The sequence below is a fragment of the Mustelus asterias genome, chromosome 17 (assembly GCF_964213995.1).
Source record: "Mustelus asterias chromosome 17, sMusAst1.hap1.1, whole genome shotgun sequence".
Taxonomy (NCBI): Eukaryota; Metazoa; Chordata; class Chondrichthyes; order Carcharhiniformes; family Triakidae; genus Mustelus; species Mustelus asterias.
The window spans coordinates 86,464,726-86,489,808 of NC_135817.1; the positions used below are offsets into that span (position 1 = coordinate 86,464,726).

Below are 25,083 nucleotides of genomic sequence, written 5' to 3' on the forward strand. Positions count from 1 at the left end.
CAGAGTAAAGATTCCTCTACACTGTCCCCCATCAAACACTCCCAGGACAGGTACAGCACGGGGTTAGATACAGAGTAAAGATTCCTCTACACTGTCCCCATCAAACACTCCCAGGACAGGCACAGCACGGGGTTAGATACAGAGCAAAGCTCCCTCTACACTGTCCCCATCAAACACTCCCAGGACAGGTACAGCACGGGGTTAGATACAGAGTAAAGCTCTCTCTACACTGTCCCCCATCAAACACTCCCAGCACAGGTACAGCACGGGGTTAGATACAGAGTAAAGCTCTCTCTACACTGTCCCCATCAAACACTCCCAGCACAGGTACAGCACGGGGTTAGATAGAGTAAAGCTCCCTCTACACTGTCCCCATCAAACACTCTCAGGACAGATACAGCACAGGGTTAGATACAGAGTAAAGCTCCCTCTACACTGTCCCCCATCAAACACTCCCAGGACAGGTACAGCATGGGGTTTGATACAGAGTAAAGCTCCCTCTACACTGTCCCCATCAAACACTTCCAGGACAGGGACAGCACGGGGTTAGATACTTCTGTTGCTGAAATCAGTGAATTCAGTGTGCTGTATCGTGGTAATATTACTGAACCAGTAATCGAGAGGAGCAGGCAACATCTCCTCAATTCCATCCCCTCCAGCTTGATTCTCATAAAACCCATCTTGATGTGACTCCCCACTCTCTGCCTGAGGCCCTCTCCTGTTGTCCCATTCTCTCAACTCTCATTTAAACCTGTGTTCTCTCCCACCCACCCAAGAACAATAAAAAAATTCACTCAGATTTCCTCACCACTGTCCTGTCTCAGCCGATGCACTGAACGATAAAGTTTATTTATTAGTCACAAGTAAGGCTTACATTAACACTGCAATGAAGTTACTGTGAAATTCCCCTAGTCGCCACACTCCGGCGCCTGTTCGGGTTACACTGAGGGAGAATTTAGCACGGCCAATGCACCCTAACCAGCACGCCTTTCAGACTGTGGGAGAAAACTGGAGCACCCGGAGGAAACCCACGCAGGCATGGGGAGAACGTGCAGACTCCACACAGACAATGACTCAGGCGAGGAATCAAACCCGGGTCCCTGGTGCTGTGAGGCAGTAATGCTAACCACTGTGCTACCGTGCCATTTCTCATTCTTGGCGATTTCATCCTCCCTCTTAATTCATCGCTCTCTCTCTCCTCTGATTTCACTGTCCTCTTATCCTTCCTAAATCTCTCCCTCCGTGTAAACTCCCTGATCCGTATTCACGGTCACCTCCTTGACCGTACCTTCTCACATGTCCTTGCCAGTCCTGTTGCATCAATTACAGAGAAGGTCAGCTTGGGTCACTGTCTTCTTTCACTCACAATCCTCGACTCCTGCCCCTTCTCAACCGTACATCCTTCTGTGTCCACCCATGAAAAATTCTCTTCCCTGGATTCACTTACAACTCGTACCTTCTCAACTGTCTGCCTGTGTCCCTTCACTCCTGACATTCCTTCAGCTACTTATTTGCTCATCCATACCTTTCATCTTCACTTTTCACGCCAGAATCCTCACTGAGACCATTCCTCTCTCACATCCTGACTGCTCCGACTGGAAGGCCTTACCCCCATTCCCTGAAACCGAAGGGGATGGGGGCTTAACCATCCCCTGCCAGGTGTGGCCGGACCACATAAAGCAATATCGGGTCCTTCTCTCACCTACTGAAGACTGCTCGCTATTTCTGGGTCTTTTTGGCAACTTGATCTTGCCACCTCATTGTTCAATGTCACAGGTGCGTCTTTCTAGTGAGATATTACGACAGAGAATCTCTCGGGTGGACGGAAGGACACTTCACAGTTACCACTGCGGGGGACAGAAAGGGGAGTTTTGCCTAGTTTTCTGGTTCAACATTTATCCCTCAACCAGCAGGTGATTGGGGTATTATCACAATGTTTGTTTTGGGAGCTTGCTGTGTGTGAATTGGTTGCCGGGTGTTAACAGTGGTCATACATTAAAGGGGAGGGTCACTGGTTGGAAAGAATTTTGGGATTCCCGAGGCTGTCAAAGATGATGTGTTGATCATAGAATCGCGGAATCCCTCCAGTGCAGAAGGAGGCCAATCGGCCCATCAAGCCTGCACTGACAACAATCCCTCAAAGGCCCTATCCCCGTAACCACACGTCTTTACCCTGCGAATCCCCCTGACACGAAGGGGCAATTTAGCACGGCCAATCCACCTAACCCACACATCTTTGGACTGTGGGAGGAAACTGGAGCACCCGGAGGAAACTCACGCAGAGACAGGGAGAAACTGCAAACTCCACATGGTCAGTCCATAAGTCATAGGAGTAGAATTAGGCCATTCGGCCCATCGAATCTGCTCTGCCATTCAATCATAGAAATCATAGAAACCCTACAGTACAGAAAGAGGCCATTCGGCCCATCGAGTCTGCACCGACCACAAACCCACCCAGGCCCTACCCCCATATCCCTACATATTTACCCACCAATCCCTCTAACCTACGCATCTCACGACACTAAGGGCAATTTTTAGCATGGCCAATCAACCTAACCCGCACATCTTTGGACTGTGGGAGGAAACCGGAGCACCCGGAGGAAACCCACGCAGACACGAGGAGAATGTGCAAACTCCACACAGACAGTGGCCCAAGCCGGGAATCGAACCCAGGTCCCTGGAGCTGTGAAGCAGCAGTGCTAACCAGTGTGCCACCATGCCGCCCTATTGTAATAAGTTATAGAAATAGAAATAGAAACCCTACAGTGCAGAAGGAGGCCATTCGGCCCATCGAGTCCGCACCGATCACAATCCCACCCAGGCCCTACCCCCACATATTTTACCCGCTAATCCCTCTAACCTACGCATCCCAGGACTCTAAGGGGCAATTTTTTTTTTTAACCTGGCCAATCAACCTAACCCGCACATCTTTGGACTGTGGGAGGAAACCGGAGCACCCGGAGGAAACCCACGCAGACACAAGGAGAATGTGCAAACTCCACACAGACAGTGACCCGAGCCGGGAATCGAACCCAGGACCCTGGAGCTGTGAAGCAGCAGTGCTAACCACTGCGCTACCGTGCCGCCCTATTGTTCTTTGTTGTTTACCTTTGTTGAGTTTATTTTGCTCCATGATGTTGTACTGCATGGGGGATATCTCCTGCTTGGCTTGTAGCGATGGTTTCCAATGCTTATCATTTACTTCCATCCCACTGCTGTTCATGTTGTTCCCCAGCGTGGTCTGGATGAGTTGCGTGGTGGCGTAGGGAGTGGGCTGTGCCGTCTGGTTCAGGCAGCGACCCTCTTTCAGGTTGGGGCTGTTGAAGGTCTTCATCTCATTAATCTTGTTGCTCAGGTCCATGTCTCCATAGACCGTAGATTCAGGCAGCATCAAGTTAGTCTGTTTGTTCTCCAGTTGGTTGTTATAGTTGGCTATACAGTCGGCTGAGCGGGGGCAGGGAGGGAGAGACAACATGGAGGCAAGAGCGAGGAATGTCAAGTTTTGCAACACATACACCATTCTTCCTGGTCCATTTCCCATCATTCTCCACCTCCTCACCCTGACATGCCACCCATGATTCCCAATCCAAATAAACATACAGATATTGTCGAAGGACATCGCAGCAAGAGCACCTTGTTATAACCTCATAAAGATGTCAATCAAGCAACGTAAACACTCTACTTCAGTTTGTGCAAACAGATCCCTGCTAAGGTAATGCTTCTGGGAACTCAGCCAACCATTCATAATGAGCCCCACTAGGCTAGCAGATAGATCAACAGAGAAACAGCGGCAGACATTCCAGGGCACATTTCACAATATTCAGAAATAATATATTCCTATATAAATAAAAACTGTAAAGGGGAGGACTCACCACCTGTGGTCAACTGAAGAAGTCAAGGAAAGCATCAAACTTAAGGAATAAGTATATAACTGTGCAAAAATGAGTGGCAGATTTTCACAGTAACTTCATTGCAGTGTTAATGTAAGCCTACTTGTGACAGTAATACATTTTTAAAAAGGTCAGATGATTGGCCAGAATTTAAAGAATGACAGAGAATAATTAAAAAGATTAATTAGGAGAAAGAAATTAGGATATGAGAGGAAGCTAACTAGAAATGTTAAAATGGATAGCAAGAGTTTCTACAAGGATTTAAGAAGGAAAAGAATGAGTGAAGTGAATTTTGGTGATAATGGAGAGTTAATAGTAGATGAAGTGACTAAATATTTTGCTTCTGTCTTCATAATAAGAAATACAAAAACATTCCAGTCACAGCTCTAAATCAGCAGGTAGGAGGGAGAGAGGAACTTTTATTTATTTAATAGTTAAAAATTTTAAAGTTCATTTTTATTAGTGTCACAACTAGGCTTACATTGACACTGCAATGAAGTTACTGTGAAAATCCCCTAGTCGCCACACTCCGGCACCTGTTCGGGTACACTGAGGGTGAATTCAGCATGGCCAATACACCCTAACCAGCATGTCTTTCAGACTGTGGGAGGAAACCGGAGCACCCGGAGAAAACCTACGCAGACACGGGGAGAACGTGCAGACTCCACACACACAATGACCTGAGCTGGGAATCGAACCCGGGTCCCTAATGCTGAGGCAGCAGTGCTAACCCACTGTGCCACCGTGCCGCCCATGGAACTTGGTGAAGTTACAATCCCCAGGGTAATGATACTGAGCAAATAGATGCAGCTGTGGGCTGACAAGTCTCCGGGTCCAGATGGACTTCATCCTAGGGTCTTAAAAGAGGTTGTTAATGAGGTCGTAGATGTTGGTGTTGGTGTTAATTTGCTCGATTCTGGAAAGGTTCAATCAGACTGGAAAGTAGCAAATATAAGCCCTCTGTTCAAGAGGGAAGGGAGGCGGGAAACAGGAAACTACAGTGTGATGCCTGTTGTGGAAAGCATTGGAATGGATCATTAAGGAGGTTAAAGTTGGGCACTTAGACAAACTGAAGGTAATTATGCTGGTGATCGAGAGTAGACTGATGGGGCAGTAATTGGCTGGGTTGGATTTGTCCTGCTTTGTGTAGACAAGACATACCTGGGAAATTTTCCACGTTGCCGGGTAGTTGTCAGCGTTGCGGTTGTGTGCCAGGAGCACGGCACGTTCTGGAGCACAAGTCTTCAGTACTATTGCCGGAACGTTATCAGGGCCCATTGCCTTTGCAGTATCCAGTGCCTCCAACCATTCTTGATATCACGTGGAGTGAATCGAATTGGCTGGAGACTGGCACCTGAGATGCTGGGGACCACTGGAGGACTGTTTGATTCTGTGAATAGCGGGACCTGGATATCCCAAGCACATGTGTGGCATTTAGAAAGGAAATGAGCTAATGAGGAGCCTCACCTGGCCTGCTGTAGGTGGTAAGGTTGCTATCGCTGTTGGCATTGGTTGAGGTACAGCAGTTGATGCTACAGTCATTGTGACTGGTTCCTGTGTTGGGCCAGGTGTCCGCTAGCCAGGGCTGGTTTGAATCGCCGATGTTTAGTAACCCTGGTCTAGGACGGAAGAGAAAAATACATGCATTAACAATTCAAAATATGTGAACTACTCATTAAGGTAGACAAGTCCCCGGGGCTGGATGGGATATAGCCCAGGTTTTAAAGTTTATTTAATAGTCACAAGTAAGGTTACATTAACACTGCAATGAAGTTCCCCTAGTTGTCACAGTCCGGCGCCTGTTCGGGTCAATGCACCTAACCAGCACGTCTTTCAGACTGTGGGAGGAAACTGGAGCACCCGGAGGAGACCCATGCAGGCACGGAGAGAATGTGCAAACTCCACATAGACAGTCACCCAAGCCGGGAATCGAACCCGGGTCCCTGGTGCTGTGAAGCAGCAGTGCTAACCACTGTGCTACCGTGCCGCAGGTTACTGCGGGAGGCAAGGGGAGAAATAGCTGGGGCCTTAACAGATATCTTCACATCCTCTTTGACCACAGGCGAGGTTCCAGAGGACTGGAGAATAGCTGATGTTGTTCCCTTGTTTAAGAAAGGAAGCAGGGATAATCCAGTAAATAATAGGCCGGTGAGTCTGACATCAGTATTGTGGAAGCTTTTGGAGAAGATACTGAGGGACAGGATAAATGCACATTTGAAGGAAAATGGACAAGTGACTAGTGACAGGCAGCATGGTTTTGTACGGGAAAGGTCATGTCTCACCAATTTGATTTTTTGAAGGGGTGACAAAGAAAATTGATGAGGGGAGAGCTGAGAATGTAGTTTATATGGACTTTGGTAAGGCATTTGACAAGATCCCACATAGCAGACTGGTACAAAAACTAAATTCACATGGGATTTGGGGTGGGCTGGTTGGATGGATACAGAACTGGTTTGGTTATAGAAGACAGAGAGTAGCGGTGGAAGGGTGTTTTTCAGAATGGAGATCTGTAGCTAGTGGTGTTCCGCAGGGATCAGTGCTGGGACCTCTGTTGTTTATAGTATATATAAATGATCCGGAGGAAAATGTGGATGGTCTGATTAGTAAGTTTGTGGATGACACCTAGATTGGTGGAGTTGCTGATAGTGCCGAGGATTGTCAGAAGATACAACAGGATAGAGATAGATTGGAGACTTGGGCACAGAAATGGCAGATGGAGTTTAATCATAGAATCCCTGCAGTGCAGAAAGAGACCACTTGGCCCAACGAGTCTACACTGACAACAACCCACCAAGGCCCTATCTCCGCAACCCCTCTAATCCCTCTAACCTACTCATCCCGGGACACTCAGGGGCAATTTAGCATGGCCAATGCACCTAGCCCGCACATCTTTGGACAACTGTGAGGTGATGCATTTTGGAGGTTCAAATTTAGGTGTGAATTATATTGTAAATGGCAGAACTCTTAGGAACATTAACATACAGAGGGATCTGGGCATGCAGGTCCAAAGCTCCCTAAAAGTGGCAACACAGGTGGCCAAGGTGAGTAAGAAGGCATATGGCTTGCTTGCCTTCATCAGCCTGGGCACTGAGCACAAGAGTTTGGAAATCATGTTGCAGCTTTATAAAACCTCGGTTAGGCCGCATTTGGAATAATGCTTCTACCACACTACCAGAAGGATGTGGCGCCTTTGGAAAGAGTGCATTCGCAGTATTTTGTGTTTATCTTCTATTCCTCCTTCATTGATTCTCAGTGTGGGAAATGTTTTTCTTGATAAGGCTTCTGTGAGGTACTTGGATCATTTCGATGTGTTAAAAGTGCTATTCAAATGCAATTTTGTTGCGTCAGAATGGTGGGGGGGGGAGGCGGTGGGGGGCGGTGGAGGGAGGAGGGGTGGGGGGGGTGCGTGGAGGGAGGAGGGGTGGGGGGGGGGGGGTGTAAAAGATCAGTCCAGGTTCCTGTTTCCCATCAGTCTCGAGGGTATCCTGCAGCCGAGGTGAACCTTCAGCTGAGATCTGGTCTCAGGTTGTCACTAATGTTCTTCGTAGTGCGACATCCTTCACTCGTGCAAAGAGGCCACGTGAATCAGGGTGAAGAAATCTTGTGAAACCGAAACTAAGGAAGGAACTCTCATTTCCACAGTGCCTTCCGTGACATCAGCTTGGCCCAGAGTGCTTTTCAGCCAATGAATTATTTTGGAAGTCCTGTCACCGTTGTAATGCAGGAAATGTGGCAGACAATTCTCGCACAGCAAGATCCAATGAGCCGTCTAATGGCCAGATAATCTTCTTTTAACGTTGGCTGAGGGATAGCTGAGTGGAAAACTCACTTACATATGGACACTGCGCATGTACACGACAAACACATATACACTGGTGCTTTCACACGGATACACATACATACACACACACATGTATGCCCATGCACACATATGCATATAAATATGCATACACACATTTATACACACAGAGACAAAGACACACACACACACACACTCAGACACACACACACACACTCAGACACACACACACTGAGACACACACAATTCATCTTACCTTGCTCCACTGCTCACACTTTCACCCCCTCTCTGGTAGGCCACTGTAAACAAAAGCAAATACTTCCTGTAATATATCATGTGATTAGTGAACCAAAGTGCAATTGCCAGCCCCTCATCCCTGTAAATCCCGATGGTTTAATTCCCCGGATGATCCATTGGCACACTGTTCAGGAAATATTTCCATCTCGGCTCACATCACTGTTTCCCAGAAGCCCACAGTAGTTAGGCCATAGTCCAAAGTGTGAAAAGGGTGGACACTTCTTAACCCCGGCCCCCTGATATCAGCACATTCAACTGGACATTGGACTATCTACATTAATACTACTTGGTAAAAGTTGGGAATTCTGCGGAGAATAACTTACCTCCTGACTCCCCAAAGCCAGTCCACAAGGGTCGACTGAGGAGTGTGATGGAATAGCTTCACTTGCCTGGATGGGTGCAGCTCCAACAACACTCAAGAAGCTCGACACCATCCAGGACAAAGCAGCCCCGCTTGAATGGCATCCTATCCACCATTGGTGCAAAGTGGCAGCCGTGTGTACCATCTACAAGACGCACCGCAGGAACTCACCAAGGTTCCTTAAGCAGCACCTTCCAAACCCACGATCTCCACAATCTAGAACAAGGGCAACAGACACGTGGGAACACCTCCACCTGGACACTCCACTCAAATCATTCACCATCTGGAAATATATCGGCCATTCCTTCACTGTCACTGGGTCAAAATCCTGGAACTTCCTCCCGAACAGCACTGTGGGTGTAGCTACACCTCAGGGAGTGCAGCGGCTCAAGAAAGCAGCTCACCACCACCTTCTCGAGGGGCAATTAGGGGTGGGCAGCAAATGCTGACCGAGCCAGTGATGCCCAAAGCTCAGGAGGAGTTTGAAGAGTCAATAGATAGGAACAATGTCTTTGATATCAGCAGTCTATAAATAAGCAGGAAGCCCATCAGAACATGAAGACCTGGATCAGTCATCACTGTCAAACCAGTTCTGTCATGTGGTGAAACCTCTTGGGTAAATTCCAGTCAGAGTTGGCAGGCATATCCTCTGGACCAGAAATTGAAAACAAACCCTGATCAAATCATTCCTGCTGTACTCAGCCATACCCCCCATTCCCCCTCCACCCCACGCCCACCTCCCCCCCCAACACTCCCCACTCCCCATGGTCCATAATGCTCAGTGCCACATTGCAGAGCAAGAAGGAAGCTGAAGGAAAGGGACAGGAAGAGAAAACTTCTCAAAGGCAGAGAGCAGACGATCAGGAGCAGAGTCAAGGAGAAAGGGTAGGGAGCGTCACGAGTTTCGGAAACCCAGTACAGGGCTCACGGTGGCACAGTGGTTAGCACTGCTGCCTCACAGCGCCAGGAACCCGGGTTCGATTCCCGGTTTGGGTCACTGTCTGTGTGGAGTTTGCACATTCTCCCCGTGTCTGCGTGGGTTTCCTCCGGGTGCTCCGGTTTCCTCCCACACTCCAAAGATATGCGGGTTAGGTGGATTGGCCATGCTAAATTGCCCCTTAATATCAGGGGGATTAGCTAGGGTAAATGGGTGGAGTTGTGGGAATAGGGCCGAGGTGGGATTGTGGTCGGTGCAGACGCAATGGGCCGAATGGCCTCCTTCTGCATTGTAGGGATTCTATGAAAGAAGGAACAAGGGGTTGAATGGCCTCCTTAAGTGCTGCGTGATTCTATGAGGAGACCTTTCTGCCCCTTGAGCCTGTTCTATCATCCCATCAGACCACGGCTGCTCTGTACCTGAACTCCATTTGACCCCCACGCCCCTTGGCTCTAGGACGGTGAGAAAGAGAGGGTTGGAGTTTGACAATGAAGTGAAGTTCCAACCAATAGTTTCACCAATAGTCAAAGGTAACAAAAAGGCATTGTGTTATCCAGACCCAGAGTGCAACAGTGCGTTAAACCACTTCAAAAGCCAACCACAATCCGGGGAGTAAAGATTTACAGGAATGTAAAGTGACAAATCATAGTTGCAAGTCAATAGCATGCCCATGCAGGAAGATATGAAAGGAACAGGGATATTTACCTGTCGGTGTGAATGTGAAAGAAGGGACTGAAAGATAGAAACAAAAGAGAAGTTATCAGACTGCAGGAAGCCAGAAGAGGAGACTGATAAATTGCTGTCACACATGGCAAAGGAAGATTGAACACCTCCATCTCAACGTCCTTCATAGAGTCTCACAGTGCAGAAAAGGCCATTCGGCCCATCGAGACTGCACCCACACTAACTCCCACTAAAGTCGCACTAAATCCATTTTACACTTGTCCCATATCCCTCCCTCCCCGCTATCCTCTTTTTCAAATACTGGAATCTTCAATTCATGGAATCCACAGAATGCCTACAGTGCAGAAGCTGGCCATCCGGCCCATCGAGTCTGCACCGACTTTCCCAAAGAACATCCCACCCAGACACACCCCCTCTGCCCTATCCCTGTAACCCGGTGCATTTATGATGGCTAATCCCCCTAACCTACACACCTTTGGAGTGTGGGAGGAAATCGGAGCACCCGGAGGAAACCCATGCAGACACGGGGAGAATGTGCAGACTCCACACAGACAGTCACCTGAGGCCAGAATTGAACCCGGGCCCCTGGCGCTGTGAGGAAACAGTACTAACCACTGTGCCACCGTGCCACCCCTGCGTCCCAAGTGTTCCCGAATCTCTTTATGTACCAACACCGGTTTATGGAGAACATAACAAACGCCTCAATCTCAATAATTCCAGGCCTGTCAAGGACTGACCATTCACTTGCCGTGGAGTTAAAAGAACGACTTGATGGAGTGGATACACCAATAACAACACAAGGATCACAGAGCGGAATTAAATATTCCTCAACTGACCCCCATGGCTTTTCCGCCACGACGCTCCCATCCCCAAAAGCACACCCAGCCTCTCGGAGTGAGCAATATCATCGCTCAATTCACCATTCCTCAGTTTGAACCAACGCTTCCGCATGTACAGTCACACGGGAGGTTGACATGGTCTTATGCCTTTTGCTTGTAGAGAACAGGTCCCTGTGTGTGAATGTGTGTTGCTTCGAGCAAGCGAAAATGAGCCACCTTACAAGCTCAATTGATTGGTTGCTGGTGTAGCTATGAGCACACTCAGCATTGTCCAGCGAGTGCTGCCCAATCTGGAATCGCGTCTAACGGCAGACGTTTCGTTTTGGGCTTTGCAAGGGTGGGCTGATTGAGTACGGTCTGCACCCTCCGAATGGGAACATCCGAAGGAACTTGCTGTTTGATTCAAAAAGCCACCAGCTGGTGGCCGATGTACCTGGCCATCACACTGGCACTGACATTCACACACTGTGTAGCTCAGTTGTGTTGATAGTGCAAAATATCACTCATGTAGGCACTGCATTGTAGCAGCTTGAGTGCATTAATTGGGGGGGTGATGGCCCAGTGGTATTATCGCTAGACTATTAATCCAGAAACTCAGCCAATGCTCTGGGGACCCGGGTTCGAATCCCGCCACGACAGATGGTGGAATTTGAATTCAATTTTTAAAAATCTGGGATTAAGAATCTACTGATGACCACAAAACCATTGTCGATTGTCGGAAAAACCCATCTGGGTCACTAATTTCCTTTAGGAAAGGAAATCTGCCGTCCTTACCCAGTCTGGCTTACTTGTGACTCCAGAGCCACAGCAATTGTGGTTGACTCTCAACAGCCCTCCAAGGGCAACTAGGGATGGGCAATAAATGTTGGCCAGCCAGCGACGCCCATGTCCCACGAATGAATAGAAAAAACCCACTAACAACCAGCTTAAGATAATCCAACTCATACCGTGGCTAATTAACACTTGCTCAAAGCGGCACACATTCCTACACAGAGGCACGCTCTATGCAAACTAAAGGAACATGTTCAAACCTTGCACCTTTTTTGAATTTTCCGGGAGCTTGAGGAGTCTATAGTTTCCCATTGTTATCTCCATGGCAACGCCTTGGCCAATCAGAATCAACATGCCCTCCCCGTTTTTTCCTGTTGTACAGACTGTTGTGACTGTTTGAAATTTGGTATTCTTGCGTTTGTCCTGATGAGTGCGAGATGAAAAACTTCCGCAACATGTCTTTCTTTTCAGCGATGTCCAAGTTCCGGACTAACAAAGTTACCTTTCTAACATGACGCAATATATAATTGATTCAGTGAAATCTCTCAGTGAAGATCAGGATGCTGCCAGTGCCTGAAGAATGTGCGAGAGAGAAGAGGCCATTCAGCCCATTGATTCAACCCAACCCGTCCACACATCTTGCGCCAAACATTGTACCCTGTTATTGCTACTTGAACCGAACCCTTCCACACACCACTGGCACCCACTCTCTCAACCCCAATGCTTTCAGAGATCTCGTTCCATCTCTTTTCATGTGGAGCCACCCATCAATACCACTCTGCACACCCGGTGCCATCTGTTATACCATGTCACTGCTCTCAAACCCAGCCGTACCCTCGCTGCCAACTGTTTCATTCAGGGCTCCAGGATCCCTCAGGTTTCCCCATGTGATCAAATGACAGGAATCTATTTGACTCTCAAAACGGAACGGTTACACCACATTCCTCATGAACCCGCTCCTTTATTTACCTTACCTTTGAGCCCCTTTTGTTGCGTTGACTGGGTGTTTATCAAAAGACACAAAAGGTAACCATAGTTACAATATTTCAGAAAGAAATAAAACAGGACGTTTGTGCAAAAGGACTTTAGTAAAAGGAGGGGAGAGAGAGAAAGAGAGAGAGTGCAGGAGAGAGAGAGAGAGCAAGAGAGAGAGAGAGAGGGTGGGAGAGAGAGAAAGAGTGAGTGAGAGAGAGAGACAGAGAGAGCTAGAGAGAGAAAGAGGGTGGGAGAGAAAGAAAGACTGAGTGAGAGAGAGGGACAGAGAGAGTGAGAGAGAGAGAGACAGAGAGAGCAAGAGAGAGAGAGAGTGCAGGAGAGAGAGTGAGTGAGAGAGAGGGACAGAGAGAGTGAGAGAGCGAGAGAGAGAGTGTGTATGAGAGAGAGAGAGAGAGAGGTGTGAGAGAAAAAGAGTGAGAGAGACAGAGAGAGAGAGACAGAGAGAATGAGAGAGAGAGGGGTACAGGAGAGAGAGACAAAGAGAGTGAGAGAGACAGAGAGAGCAAGAGAAAGAGAGACAGAGAGAGCAAGAGAAAGAGAGACAGAGAGAGCAAGAGAGAGAGAGTGCAGGAGAGTGAGAGAGAGAGAGGGACAGAGAGAGTGAGAGAGAGAGCGAGAGAGAGTGTGCGAGAGAAAAAGAGAGTGAGAGAGACAGAGAGAGAGAGAGAGAGACAGAGAGAGTGAGAGAGAGGGGGGTACAGGAGAGAGACAAAGAGAGTGAGAGAGAGACAGAGAGAGACAGAGAGAGCACGAGAAAGAGAGAGACAGAGAGTGAGAGAGTGAGAGAGAGACAGAGAGAGCAAGAGAGAGAGAGAAAGACCGAGAGAGCAAGCGAGAGAGAGAGAGAGTGAGAAAGAGAGAGAGTGCGAGAGAGACAGAGAGGGCAGGAGAGAAAAAGTGAGAGAGACAAAGAGAGCAAGAGAGAGAGAGAGAGGAGAGAGAAAGAGTGAGAGAGCGAGCGAAAGAGACAGAGTGAGAGAAAGAGACAAAGAGAGTGAGAGAGAGAGACGGAGGGCAGGAGAGAGAGAAAGAGAGGGACAGAGACAGCAAGAGAGAAAGAGAGCGAGAGAGAGACAGAGAGAGTGAGAGAGAGAGACAGAGGCAGCAAGAGAATGCGAGAGGGTGGAAAAGAGAGAAAGAGTGAGTGAGGGTCAGAGAGGTTGAGGGTGCAAGGACAGCAGTTGTTTTCAGAAATAGTTTGGGGCGAGCGATTGGTGGTTGGATGGGCATGTGGAAGGGGTATTTGAAGGTGTAGGGGATTGTGAGGATGCAGATTAGCAGCACGCACTGAGAGCAGTACAAACCCACACGGCCTGACCTGTTTCTGAAGGTGGGAGTGGGCAGATCATTCACACGGGTTCACTTCAACTAAACCAATGTTCTTTCCCATCATCTCTGAAACTGGAAGCACTCAGCAAGTATCTATTCTTCATCCCGAGAATGAAGGGGGGAGTCAAGATTCTATTCAACCACTGCACTTACTCACACACATATACACACACACACACACACACACACACACACACACACATATACACACACACACATATACACACACACACACATATACACACACACATATACACACACACATATACACACACACATATATACACACACACACACACACATATACACACACACTCATATACACACACACACATATACACACACACACATATATACACACACACACACACACATATACAAACACACACACATATATACACACACACACATATACACACACACACACACATATACACACACACATATATACACACACACACATATACACACACACACATATATACACACACACACAAATACATACACACACACATATACACACACACCAACACAGATACATACACACACACACTGACACATACACATACATATACACACCCACACATATATACACAATTACACACATATACATACCCACACACACACACATAGTCATACACATAAACACACACACATATACACACCCACACCCACACATACACACACTCAAACACGTACCTGCATACACATATACAGATGCTCAAAAACGCACCAACATACACTTATGTGCCGCAATTTTACCGCCCTGGCCTGCCCGCGGCCAATGGAGAATGCTGTTCTGCGATTCCGGTAAAATTCCGGCCATGATCTCTGATGTACACACATGCATAAATACACACAATTACACACAACCACACATACACACATGTACACATTCACCACGTGCCCATATACACACTCACACACATGTACATAGCACATGTTTGTGACAATAGGAAAGGATAGGAAGATTAGGACAATCAATATGTGTGACACGGGGGGAGAAGGTTTTATTCTGCGGGGGCACTGACAACAGTTTGGGCGGAGTTCGGAGCTACCCCTGCAGAGGGGCTGACACTGCAAGGGGAACAAATAAAAATGGACAAATTGGGATTTGCAGAGGTCATTTAATTCAGAAAGGGGTCGTAGGGGGGAGGGGCAGTGCGGAAGAGGGATGTTAAGTAAAAACAATCAGAAAAGGCTGAGGTAAATATACAATCAAAAACTAAATTCAAGAAAAGGGATTAGAATTGAATGTAAAAATAATGATCAAGTAAATGTATCAGAGCGCTCAGAGTGTGGGAAAGGAACAGGGTGAACGACAAGGACTAGAAACATTTCCATCACAGGAAGATACAGATTAGACAGAACTAACCCAAACCCCGAGAGAAAATCAGACAGGGTGGAAAAGAAGCACACTGAAGTGAGCGTCTGCCCGGGCATGTTTGCTAATCTGACACTTGGCACTGTTTAATTGATCCTGATGAATAAATTGAGAGATGTACGTCAGTGTCTGCTGACAGCACCGAGCTAGGTCGCACCGTGAATGGTGTAGTAACAAACAGAACCCTGTCAGGGCGGGTAAAACCTCAGCAGCTGGAGTTCAACGTGGGGACAGTGGGCGGGCGGGGGTGCGGGGGTGTGGGGGGGGGGGGCGGAGGGTGGGGGAGCCATCCACTCTGAAGCCAAGGAATTCAGACCAGGACATTTCTGAAGCAGAGTGAAGCTCAGAGTTGTGAATCAGCGAAAACCCAGCATGGAAATCACCCAAAAACCAAGTCAACGGAGGCAAAACACTAATGGAACGTTGGCCTTATCTCAAGGTGGGTTTTGCAAAACAAGGAGGTGGAAGTGGGGTTACAGAGTGGAGGCACGAGGGGGTTGCTGGCATCGGAGGGAGGGTGGGAGTGGGGTAGCGGGCAGTGTGATGGGTGAGGGGAGGGGTGGGGTTTGGTGGGACCATAGTGGGGTGTGGGATGAATAGAGTGGTACGTGGGGATTTGGGGGGTGCGATCGGCGTGGATCTGAACTGGGCCTCCTGCAAGACTTTCCACTCCTGTCGCTAAATCTGCCTGATAGGAATGAGAGTGGAAAATCCCCTCCCTTATTCTGAAACAAGGACCCCTATTTCCAGCTTCTCCCACAAGAGAAAACATCCTCTCCACATCCACCCTGCCAATCAAGTTGTCTTTTATTCTTCTAAACTCCAGTGGATACAAGTCTAGCCTGATCAACTTTTCCTTATATGACATCCCATCCCTGGGATTAGTCTGGGAAGCCTTCTCGGAACTGCTTCCAACACGTTTACATCTTTCCTTAAACCAGGAAACCAATACTGTACACAGTACGCCAGATGTGCTCTCCCTCGTGTCCTGTACAGCTGGAACATAATCTCCCTACTTTGGTAATAAATATCAACAAAATAAAGGAGGTAGTCAGTGACTTCAGGAAGCGCAGTGGAGAACGTCCCCCTGTCTACATCAAAGGGGACAAATAGAAAGGGTCGAGAACTTCAAGATTTTGGATGTGCAAACCACCAACAACCTGTCCTGGTCCCTCCAGGCCAACACAATAGTTACGAAAGCCCATCAACACCTCTACTTTCTCAGGAGACTAAGGAAGTCCAGCATGTCCGCTACGACTCTCACCACCTTTTACAGATGCATCATAGAAAGCATTCTTTCTGGTTGTATCACAGCTTGGTATGGCTCCTACTCTGTCCAAGACCGCAGGAAACTACAAAGGGTCGCGAATGTAGCCCAGTCCATCACGCAAACCAGCCTCCCATCCATTGACTCTGTCTACACTTCCCACTGCCTCGGGAAAAGCAGCCAGCATAATTAAGGACCCCATGCACCCCGGACATTCTCTCTTCCACCTTCTTCCGTCGGGAAAAAGATACAAAAGTCTGAGGACACGTACCGACCGACTCAAGAACAGCTTCTTTCCCACTGCCATCAGACTTTTGAATGGACCTACCTCGCACTAAGTTGATTTTTCTCTCCAACCTAGCTATGACTGTAACACTACATTCTGCACCCTCTCCTTCTCTAGGTATGCTTTGTCTGTATAGCGCGCAAGAAATAATACTTTCTGTCTTTCTAGGATAATATTCTATTCAATTTCCTAATTACTTGCTGTACCTGTCCACCAGCCAATCCTCTATCCACACCAATCTCTCACCCCCCTACACCATCAGCTTTTACTTTCCGCAATTAAATTTAATATATCACCTCATGAAAGGCTGAATTAAATCAGTACATCCACTGGTTCCTCTTTATCCACAAAGCTCCCTCTACACTGTCCCCATCAAACACTTCCAGGACCGATACAGCACGGGGTTAGATACAGAGTAAAGCTCCCTCTACACTGTCCCCCCATCAAACACTTCCAGGACAGGTACAGCATGGTGTTAGATACAGAGTAAAGCTCCCTCTACACTGTCCCCCCATCAAACACTTCCAGGACAGGTACAGCATGGTGTTAGATACAGAGTAAAGCTCCCTCTACACTGTCCCCATCAAACACTTCCAGGACCGATACAGCACGGGGTTAGATACAGAGTAAAGCTCACTCTACACTGTCCCCCCATCAAACACTTCCAGGACAGGTACAGCATGGTGTTAGATACAGAGTAAAGCTCCCTCTACACTGCCCCCATCAAACACTCCCAGGACCGATACAGCACGGGGTTAGATACAGAGTAAAGCTCACTCTACACTGTCCCCATCAAACACTCCCAGGACAGGTACAGCATGGGGTTAGATACAGAGTAAAGCTCCCTCTACACTGTCCCCATCAAACACTCCCAGGACCGATACAGCACGGGGTTAGATACAGAGTAAAGCTCCCTCTACACTGTCCCCCCATCAAACACTTCCAGGACAGGTACAGCATGGGGTTAGATACAGAGTAAAGCTCCCTCTACACTGTCCCCATCAAAGACTCCCAGGACAGGTACAGCACGGGGTTAGATACAGAGTAAAGCTCCCTCTACACTGTCCCCATCAAACACTCCCAGGACAGGTACAGCACGGGGTTAGATACCGAGTAAAGCTCCCTCTACACTGTCCCCATCAAACACTCCCAGGACAGATACAGCACGGAGTTAGATACAGAGTAAAGATCCCTCTACACTGCCCCACCAAACACTCCCAGGACAGGTATAGCACGGGGTTAGATACAGGATAAAGCTCCCTCTACGCTGTCCCCATTTGATGGGGACAGCGCTCCGTAAGCTTGTGGCTTTTGCTACCAAATAAACCTGTTGGACTTTAACCTGGTGTTGTGAGACTTCTTACTGTGTTTACCCCAGTCCAATATCGGCATCTCCACATAGAACCATAGAAAATTACAGCTCAGAAACAGGCTTTTTGGCCCTTCTTGTCTGTGCCGAACCATTTTATGCCTAATCCCACTGACCTGCACTTGGACCATATCCCTCCACACCCCTCTCATCCATGAACCCGTCCAAGTTTTTCTTAAATGCATTTACCACTTTATCCAGCAGCTCATTCCACACTCCCACCACTCTCTGCGTGAAGAAGCCCCCCCTAATATTCCCTTTAAACGTTTCTCCTTTCACTCTTAACCCATGCCCTCTGGTTTTTTTCTCCCCTAGCCTCAGCGGAAGAAGCCTGCTTGCATTCACTCTATCTATACCCATCAAAATCTCATACACCTCTATCAAATCTCCCCTCAATCTTCTACGCTCCAGGGAATAAAGTCCCAACCTATTCAATCTCTCTCTGTAACTCAGCTTCTCAAGTCCCGGCAACATCCTTGTGAACCTTCTCTGCACTCTTTCAACCTTATTTACATCCTTCCTGTAACTAGGTGACCAAAACTGTACACAGTACTCCAAATTCGGCCTCACCAACGCCTTATATAACCTGGATGTGGAGATGCCGACGTTGGACTGGGGTAAACACAGTAAGAAGTTTAACACCAGGTTAAAGTCCAACAGGTTTATTTGGTAGCAAAAGCCACACAAGCTTTCGGAGCTCTAAGCCCCTTCTTCAGGTGAGTGAAGCCCCTTCTTCACCTGAAGAAGGGGCTTAGAGCTCCGAAAGCTTGTGTGGCTTTTGCTACCAAATAAACCTGTTGGATTTTAACCTGGTGTTGTTAAACTTCTTATTATATAACCTTACCATAACACTCCAACTTTTATACTCGATACTCCGATTTATAAAGGCCAATGTACCAAAGGCACTCTTTACGACCCTATCCACCTGTGACGTCACTTTTAGGGAATTCTGTACCTGTATTCCCAGATCCCTCTGTTCAACTGCATTCTTCAGAGTCCTACCATTTACCCTGTACATTCAGAGTAAAGCTCTCTCTACAAGTAGTGAAATACCGGTAATGAGAGCGCGATACCTTTTCTCATCCCAGCATAGCTACTGGTTAATCCACTGCGTTTCTTCCTGTGTCGGTACAGCCAGATACTGAAGACCATCAGGATAATCCAGCACGCTGCTCCGATTCCTGCGATAAATGCCGGCTGTTTCACCACGTTGGAAATCTGCTGTGAGAGGCTGACCTGGACCACTGTCTCCTTCGGACTCAGCCTCCCAAAGGAATCTGCAATAAGATGGAATAGTCAGTTCAGGGAAGTCCGCACGCCTTTCTCCGGAGTGAGGGAGAGACGGGACTTCCCGGTCTTGGAGCGAGCGTGGCCGGAATATCCCACCCACTGAGTGAGAAACGGAGGGAAGCAGCGAGATCGGGAGACAGCAAACAATTCATACAGGGTGACAGAGACACAGTGAGAGAGACAGTGAGTGAGAGAGAGTGAAACACTGAGAGAGACAGAGACACAGTGAGAGAGACAGTGAGTGAGAGAGAGTGAAACACTGAGGGAGACAGAGACACAGTGAGAGAGACAGTGAGTGAGAGAGAGTGAAACACTGAGAGAGACAGAGACACAGTGAGAGACACAGTGAGTGAGAGAGAGTGAAACACTGAGAGAGACAGAGACACAGTGAGAGAGACAGTGAGTGAGAGAGAGTGAAACACTGAGAGAGACAGAGACACAGTGAGAGAGACAGTGAGTGAGAGAGAGTGAAACACTGAGAGAGACAGACAGAGACACAGAGACACAGTGAGAGACACAGTGAGTGAGAGAGAGTGAAACACTGAGAGAGACAGACAGAGACACAGAGACACAGTGAGAGAGACAGTGAGTGAGAGAGAGTGAAACACTGAGAGAGACAGACAGAGAGGGAAGGAGAGTGACCGAAAGAGAGAGTGAGTGAACAGTGGGAGAGACAGAAATGGTGAGTGAGTGACACAATGAGTAATACAGAGAGAGCGAATGGCAGAGAAAAACACTGGGCCCGATTTTACCAACAAGTTGCGCCCATTTTCGGGCATGAAAACTTGGTAAAGTTGGGCGTGAGGCGAGTAGTGCGATCCGCGCCCACCTCCACGCCGGTTCCCCCTTTACCAAGCGGCCAAAATGAGGACCACACCCGAAATGCATGCATTTAAATTGATTTAATGAGCTGGACACCCAACCTTACCAGCACTTCCCCCTTTACCATCGCATTCACCCGTCCAGATTGGGCGCAAAACAGACCCGCTCGGCAAAGGTCTGTTCCGGGCGCTCCAGCTTCTGAAGAGGTAAGTTCAGAGCTTCCAACGGCTCTCTGACTCATATCGGTGGTGGGGCGGTGGGAGGTGGGGGCGGGAGGCGGGTCAGATGGCTCTCTGGTGGGGGGGAGGAGGAGGGAGGGAAGGGGGGTCCGCTGCCACTCTGTGGGCGTTCGGTTGGGGGGAAGGGGGGCAGAGGATCGCGATCGGTCTGGATGGTGGGGGGTGGTGGGTGGATAAGGGGGACAGTTATGTTGTGGGGGGTGGGACGATATCTGTGGGGGCCATCGTTCCCGCTTTTCACTCCTGGGCCGCTTTATCCACTTTTTGGGGCCTGGGAGCGAGCTGACAGGGGCGCGTTTTTCAAATTATTTTTACTGCACATGCGCAGTTCAGAGCTCCAATCGGAGCAGCAGCGTTTCGGGCGCAAGAAGCCCCGCCCACAGCGTGATTCAGATTTGTTGCTTTTTTTTTAGTTTGAGTGCGTATGGGGGCACCTGAGAACAGGTTTCCAAGTCGGATCTGAATCACGCCCAGATTCAGCACTCAGAATCAAAATGGTAAAATCGGCCCAGTGTATCAACAGTGAGAAAGTGAAACACCAAAGAGACAGAAAGAGACAGAGTGACACAGTGAGAAAGAGACAGAAACAGTGAGAGACACAGTGAATGGTACAATGAGAGAGAGTGGCAGTGAGAGACAGTGACTGAGAGAAAGTGAGAGAGACAGCAAGAAAGAATTAAAGAGAAGCAGAGAGAAAGGCATTGAGAGAAACAGTGAGGGAGCTAGAAGAGAGGAATAGAGACGGAGACAGAGAGAGAGAGAGAGTTGGAGAGACGTAAAGATGGAGAGAGAGACAGAGAGAGATGGGCAGAGGGAGGAGGATACCTGGGGAAACTTACTTTCACAGTCAGCTCGAGGACATTTCCTTGCTGATCCCATTGCGAGTTGCGCTCAATGTCCAGAGCTGAGAGGACAGGAAGCGGATAGTGACAGTGACACGGGGGGGCACGCGGGGGGGGGAGGGGTTTGAATGACATTGGAAGGTGGTCTGAGGCAGGGGCTGGCAATTCCTGACACAGGGAGGAAGCCCACGGAGATTTACATTTACCCAATCAGAAAGCAGCATGTTGGAGCTGGGGAACAGCAGCCAGCATGGGAGGCAGCCTGGTAATGGCGAGACCTCGGCCACACACACACTCACCCAGCTGGATGTACTGAGCTTCACTCCTCACACCGTGCCCAGCTCTGTTGCTGGCTGCCACCTCCACCCGGTACTTGACCCCAGGGGTGAGGGAGGGGATGAGCACAGACAGTGCCGTACCCACCACCGTCCTGTTGATGTGGAAACGGCTCTCATTCCCCAGACACCACACCTACAGCGGGAAAAACAGAGAGGCAATGGAAGCTCCGCGTCCCATGAGTGTATCTTATTCCACAATGAACAGCCCTCCCTCAGTACTGACCCTCTGACAGTGCGGCACTCCCTCAGTACTGACCCTCTGACAGTGCGGCACTCCCTCAGTACTGACCCTCTGACAGTGCGGCACTCCCTCAGTACTGACCCTGACAGTGCGGCACTCCCTCAGTACTGACCCTCTGACAGTGCAGCACTCCCTCCGTACTGACCCTCTGACAGTGCGGCACTCCCTCAGTACTGACCCTCTGACAGTGTAGCACTCCCTCAGCACTGACCCTCTGACAATGCAGCACTCCCTCAGCACTGACCCTCTGACAGTGCGGCACTCCCTCAGCACTGACCCTCTGACAGTGTGGCACTCCCTCAGCACTGACCCTCTGACAGTGCAGCACTCCCTCAGCACTGACCCTCTGACAGTGCAGCACTCCCTCAGTACTGACCCTCTGACAGTGCGGCACTCCCTCAGCACTGACCCTCTGACAGTGCGGCACTCCCTCAGTACTGACCCTCTGACAGTGTAGCACTCCCTCATTACTGACCCTCTGACAGTGCGTCACTCCCTCAGCACTGACCCTCTGACAGTGTGGCGCTCCCTCAGTACTGACCCTCTGACAGTGTGGCGCTCCCTCAGTACTGACCCTCTGACAGTGCAGCACTCCCTCAGTACTGACCCTCTGACAGTACAGAACTCCCTCAAGGAACCACACACCAATAATATATCTCTAACAAGTTGCGGTACACAGCCAAGCCCCTGCCGTCCTGAAACTTCAGGCCAATATTTAAATCTATCCGCATGGTGGCACAGTGGTTAGCAGTGCTGCCTCACAGCACCAGGGACCTGGGTTCAAATCCCGGCTTGGGTCACTGTCTGTGCGGAGTCTGCACATTCTCCCCGTGTCTGCGTGGGTTTCCTCCGGGTGCTTCAGTTTCCTCCCACAGTCTGAAAGATGTGCTGGTTAGGGTGCATTGGCCATGCTAAATTCTCCCTCAGTGTAACCCGAACAGGCGCCGGAGTGTGGCGACTAGGGGATTTTCACAGCAACTTCATTGCGGTGTTAATGTAAGCCTACCTGTGACATTCATAAATAATGTTAATTCCTGATGGGTATACTAATGTAACAGAACTATCCCAGTGGGCTTTCCATCAGCTAGCCACTCAAAAAGGGAATGTTTAAAGATTTCATCTGTTCCCAAGTCACAGGATACTCTTTCATACAATCCCTACAGTGCAGAAGGAGGCCATTCAGCCCATCAGTTCTGCACCCACCACAATCCCACCCAGGCCCTATCCCCAGGACCCTTGTATTTACCCTGCTAGTCCCCCTGACACTAAGGGGCAATTTAGCACGGCCAATCCACCTAACCCGCACATCTTTGAACTGTGGGTGGAAACCGGAGCACCCGGAGGAAACCCACGCAGACACGGGGAGAACGTGCAAACTTGACAGAGACAGTGACCCAAGCCGGGAATCGAACCCGGGTCCCTGGCGCTGTGAGGCACCACTGTGCTACCGTGCCGCCCTTATTTACAGGTCAGTGGCCCAGAGCAGCAATTACAGAACAAGTAGATCATTCAGCAAAGAGGGAGGCCATTCGACCCCTCCTGCCTGTGTCAGCTCTGTGTAAAAGCTCCCTCGCTCTCGGAATCCTCCTTCCCCATTGCCTTGCATTCACGCTCTCTTTAAGCCTACGTTGAATTTGTTTTGGAAGGTTGCAGTTGGGTCTGCGTGCACCTGTCTAACCAGCCGTCCATTTCGAACCCAAAATGCTTGCAGCCGATAAAAGATTTCCCTTATTCCAGCTGACGTCAGGCTGCCGACTGTCTTAAACTTCTGCGTCCTCTGACATCTAACGCAAAAGCAAAATACTGCGGGTGCCGCAGATCTGAAATAAAAGCAGAAAGTGCTGGAAATACTCAGCCGGTCTGGGAGCATCGGTGGAGAGGGAAACGGAGCGAGTGTTTCCAGTCTGGACGACTCTTCTTCCGGGTTGACCCTGGTCACTGATCATCCAGCCACTGGAAACAGTTACACCCTCTCCACACCGACCAATCACCCTCAGGAGTTTGAAAACCAGCAGAGTGGCACGGTGGTTAGCACTGCTGCCTCACAGCGCCAGGGACCCAGGTTCAAATCCCAGCCTCGGGTCACTGTCTGCGTGGAGTTTGCACATTCCCCCAGTATCTGCGTGGGTTTCCTCCGGGTGCTCTGGTTTCCTCCAACAATCCACAGATGTGCAGGCTTTGGATTGGCCATGCTAAGTTGCCCCTTAGTGTCCCGGGATGCGTAGGTTAGAGGGATTAGCAGGATAAATATGGGAGGTTACGGGGATAGGGCCTGGGTGGGATTGTTGTCAGTGCAGGCTTTAAAGTTTATTTATTAGCCACAAGTATTTATTGGCAATGCTAAATTGACCCCAATGTCAGCGGGATTAGCAGGGTAAATATGAGGGGTTATAGGAATAGGGCCTGGGTGGGATTGTGGTCGGTGCAGACTTGATGGGCCGAATGGCCTCCCTCTGCACTGTAGGATTCTATGATTAAATAGCTTCTTAAACGGGAACCCTTTTTTAATATTCTTTCACGGGCTGTGGGTGTCACTGGCTGGGTCAGCATTTATTACCCATCCCTAATTGGCCTTGAGGGGGCTTTTAATATTCAATCACCTTGACCCATTTCCGATGTCCCGAACCCCCTATTCCCGCCAAACCCAGGTCACCGATTCTAACGCCAAAGAAATTCTTAACTGAACCTCATCAGAATTCGCAATCCGTGATCATTAAACAGCGATGGGTCAAACAATGCAGCAGCAGCAACAAGACAATAATTTTATTCCAGCCGCCAACACGGGAATTTGGGTGCAAGGTCTGTCGAGATTGCGAATGCAGCATCAGGAAGGACCCTTGAAGGTCCAGCAGCGAGGAGCTGCAACTGCAGCCTCATCCAGCAGGTGGGGCCAGATCTCCACTCACAGCAAAGGCAGCTTCCACAACTGACGCTCTGAGTCTGCTGATGCACCCAAGGCGAAGGGAGACGGGGTTCCCTGGGACGGGGCAGGAGTTCGGCAAGGCTGGACCGAGCAGCAGGAAGACTGGCCGAGCAATGAACACACAGCACCACCGACTGCTCACCACCTTCCCGTGAGCGTGCTTCAGAGAGTATTCTAAC

General features: G+C 49.2%; 1 protein-coding gene across 1 annotated transcript in view; it reads right to left on the reverse strand.

Moving 5' to 3' along the window:
* Positions 1–25,083, reverse strand: part of robo1 (roundabout, axon guidance receptor, homolog 1 (Drosophila)) — a 360,349-nt gene that overhangs the window by 28,171 nt on the left and 307,095 nt on the right. The window contains exons 17-22 of the mRNA XM_078233066.1: positions 21,702–21,873; positions 19,283–19,486; positions 9,990–10,016; positions 7,946–7,988; positions 5,358–5,509; positions 3,109–3,444 (exon numbers count right to left, since the gene is read on the reverse strand). Of these exons, the coding sequence (XP_078089192.1) occupies positions 3,109–3,444; positions 5,358–5,509; positions 7,946–7,988; positions 9,990–10,016; positions 19,283–19,486; positions 21,702–21,873 (934 nt within the window). The remainder of the gene's footprint in view (positions 1–3,108; positions 3,445–5,357; positions 5,510–7,945; positions 7,989–9,989; positions 10,017–19,282; positions 19,487–21,701; positions 21,874–25,083) is intronic.